General features: G+C 35.6%; 1 protein-coding gene across 1 annotated transcript; it reads left to right on the top strand.

Annotated features, from left to right (window-relative positions):
* The first annotated feature begins 1,208 nt into the window (after positions 1 to 1,208).
* LOC149783080 (E3 SUMO-protein ligase ZBED1-like) lies at positions 1,209 to 3,400 on the top strand. The gene is made up of 3 exons (XM_089933344.1): positions 1,209 to 1,411; positions 2,273 to 2,528; positions 2,824 to 3,400. The coding sequence occupies exons 1-3, from the start codon at positions 1,240 to 1,242 to the stop codon at positions 3,398 to 3,400; spliced, it is 1,005 nt and encodes a 334-aa protein (XP_089789470.1). The 5' UTR covers positions 1,209 to 1,239.
* The last annotated feature ends 236 nt before the right edge of the window (positions 3,401 to 3,636 follow it).

The following is a 3,636-nucleotide window of genomic DNA, read 5'->3' as shown; positions in this document are numbered from 1 at the left end:
TTCATGGTGAGAACAGGAGGATGACTGAAAAATGAAGGCAATCAACATGCTAACGGACTTAAGATTGAGAAAATATTATTTGTTGACTAAGTGAATGACAATGACATTAATATCAGTCCAGTTATTGTTGTTGTTGTTGTTGTTGTAGGGTTTAACGCCATTTGTCAGCACACGATAGGCTATACATGGCGGCCAGTATTAATGGTGGAGGAAGAACCCGGGAAAACCCACGGAAAGAACAACCGATCCACGAGAAGCTACTGGCAGGCTGTCTCACATACCCACATTGGCCGAATCTGAGACTCGAACCCACGCAGACAGAGGTGAGATGGCAGCGATCCGTAACGGAGAGCGCTTTAGACCACTCGGCCACTCGTGGTCCCTATCAGACAAGTAGAACAAGGAACTGTGGTTATTTGTTAACAGAAAGAGGCTTGAGGATTTATTCAACAAACTAAATGTTTCATAGAACTAATGCCATGTTTGTGTGTAACACTCAAGTTTGGCTTTACTTTAACAGATCTAATGGAAAAAAAGTTGCCATGAACGTCCACATGATTCAGGGAAGACAGATTCTTAAATATTTCTTACAGCATCTGCGTAAAACATTAATATTTCACCAGGACACATTCGGCCAAAGTTCAGTCCTATCAGTGTTTGCATTGACTTAAAGAAGAAGGCTTACATCTTTCGTTAAAAATACTTAATATACTTCATGGTGAGCTACCACTGTACTAATAATGACATTAGTGGTTAAGCAGAGAAGAGGTTTTGAAAGGATACATAAATCATATTCCAATAATAAAAATCTATTTTAATCTAAATAGAAATTTAACAAACAAGATGCCAATTAGTTCATTTAAGATCTTGTTAAATAAACACAAAAATTACATTGTACACAAAATAAGATAACAGTGTCACATGTAAAGGACACGTACAATGCAAAGCAGAAAGGTAAGTATTATACACAAGTACTACTACTACTACTACTATAATAATAATAATTGAAATCTAAGTATTAGTATTAGTGTTGTTCCGATTATAGATTATAATCGATAATCAGTTGATTGGGTCAACCAATTCGCTAATCGATTGTGAAACTCTATAATCAATTGCATGGTAAGGGAGACAACTGTGAAGCGCTCAGCACAGACTAGTTCTCTCCCTTTGTTTGTTGGGAAGAAAACCGAGAATTCCGAACAAAAATTTTAAAAAGCCGCTAAATATCATCCACGGGCCATGGATGAAAATGATCCCAAAACAATATGTCCATATCCTGGAGGAAAAGCTCGTTCTCGTGTTTGGATATATTTCGGATTTTACAAAGCACAAAAGGGTCCACCGACAAAGGAGAATTTAGTTATGACAAAGGTGATATGCAAATTCTGCAGAAAGGAATATGCAAACAAAGGTAGGTCCAGCTATTTTCATTGAAATCAATGAGGGGATACATTTGGTTCTTTATATTTTGGCAAACACATACTCCAATACATACTGCAAAAATAGAACAGTATTCCAATTTTATTTTGGTGCTTCACGAAAACAAAATTATCATATGATACGCCTTACATTGTAGGACTTTGGAAACAGTATGATATAAGCCTTCCGATCCACTAGAACAGAGCTGAATTATTTATTCCCTTCATAACTTCGAAATATAAAACCATTCTCCATAGTTAAAAACTTTTGGGATAATTTGGAAACAAATATAGTCGTCAACCACGAATGCAATTATTAGGAGACAAAGCACCCTAATATAAAATAAATGAGCTGCAATTGTGAACATGCATCTGGTGAGTGTCGTTTCGGAAAAAAACGTTTCATGGCATTCCAGTATCTAAAATTTTAAATCAAGAGTTTTATTTTCATTAAATCGTTTGTGTACTGTGTGCTTTCCTCTTATATAGCATGCGTTGTTGTCATTAAAATATCTTTTCATAATAAAGCTCCATGTAATGATTATGCTTGAAATACATAAATGATAAGAAAATTATCCTGCTATTAGGCATATATGATGGAAAGGTGATCTGTGGGGTTTGCTACCGATGTTCCCTGAGACATGCGACTATCTAAAAACATAAAAAGAGCACATTTTAAAATGTTGCAGATTAAATTTAAAATGTATGTGCAAGTTTAATATTAATTTAAATCCTCCTTTTCTTGTCTCATTTTTTTTATAATTTGATTCAATTGATTCAATATACTTGTGCATAAATTATTTGTTGTTTGCTTTTATTTCAATATAGAAACATTTATTTCAAATACATTCCAGGCAATACGACAAATTTGGCCTTTCATCTTGATCATGACCATAATGAAATGGGATCAACAAGAGGTGCTTATGTTCCCTCCCCACCCAAACAGACTAAGATTGATGAACAATTTAAGAAGCCAACGGAGAGGATGTCAGCTACAAAGCAGAAAGAAACTGATGACACACTCTTGAAACTCATTGTTGGCAAAGTTCTTCCGCTGAGTCTCGTTGACCATAAATATTTTAGAAACTTTGTGACGCTTCTTAATCCAAAGTAAGTTTTGAATGATAACACTATAAATTATTAATATTTATTTAAATTGACAGTGAGAAAACAAAAAATTGTTAATCCATTTGATTCTAAACGTCAACACTGTAAGGTGTTGAATTTTGAATTTTCATGCCTAAATTAAGCAATGTTTCATTAAATATAATGCTGTCCTGTCTAATTAAACATTACATAAATTCATTGTTTTCACTATATTTAGACACAAGGAATATCCCAAATACATGTATGCCCTGTCTTGTTTGACTAACCTAACTAAATGTTTCAAACTTTACATTTTCAGGTATGAAATTCCAGGTCGTAAATCAGTGTCCTCCAAACTAGCTGAGAAGAAAGGCCAGGCTGAGAAAAAAGTGAAAGAGGAACTACATGATGTTCTTGATATAGCTGTTACTCGTGATGCATGGACTTCATTCAAGTACAGTGACTGCACATTTTATTTCCAAAGATTGGGAATTGAAAAGTGTTGTGTTAGACGAAAAGTTGAAGGCAGTCACACTGGGGAAAATATAAAGGAAAGCCTGTTGGCCACTAAGAGGCGATGGAGTCTTCCAAAACCAACCGGAGTCACAGATAATGCAGCCAATGAGATAAAGGCTTTTGATTTACTTCAGTGGACTCGATTTGGTTGTTATGGTTACAGAATCAACCTTATTGTGAAGAAAGCTTTAGCTATACCAGAACTGTCACAAATCATTGCAAAGGGGTGCAAACTTGTGACCTTTTTCCATCAAAGCACGAGCATAAATGATTTGCTAATGAGTAAGCAGCAGTTACTACTTGACGTAGGTGCTAGAGGACACAAGCTCAAGATGGATGTTCCTACTAGATGGAATAGCACTCATGACATGCTTGAATGACTGCTTGAGCAGACACCTGCTATTATGGCTATTATCAGTGACCCAAACATAAGCCGTCAGCAGCTGCAACATTGAAAAATTATGTCTATATATTTGACGAACGAGCATTGGTTGAAAAACTTGTGGAAGTTCTGTCACCGTTCCTGCGGAGGCAAATCACCAACCCTTCATAAAGTTATCCCAATACTTCTTAAACTTACCAAATGTCTAGAAACGAATGTTAATGATCTACCTCC

The sequence above is a fragment of the Sinohyriopsis cumingii genome, chromosome 14, assembly GCF_028554795.1.
Source record: "Sinohyriopsis cumingii isolate HCF-2022 chromosome 14, ASM2855479v2, whole genome shotgun sequence".
In the NCBI taxonomy this organism is placed as follows: Eukaryota; Metazoa; Mollusca; class Bivalvia; order Unionida; family Unionidae; genus Sinohyriopsis; species Sinohyriopsis cumingii.
The sequence above is the reverse complement of the archived record's forward strand: the minus strand, read 5'-3'. Positions and strand labels throughout refer to the sequence as shown.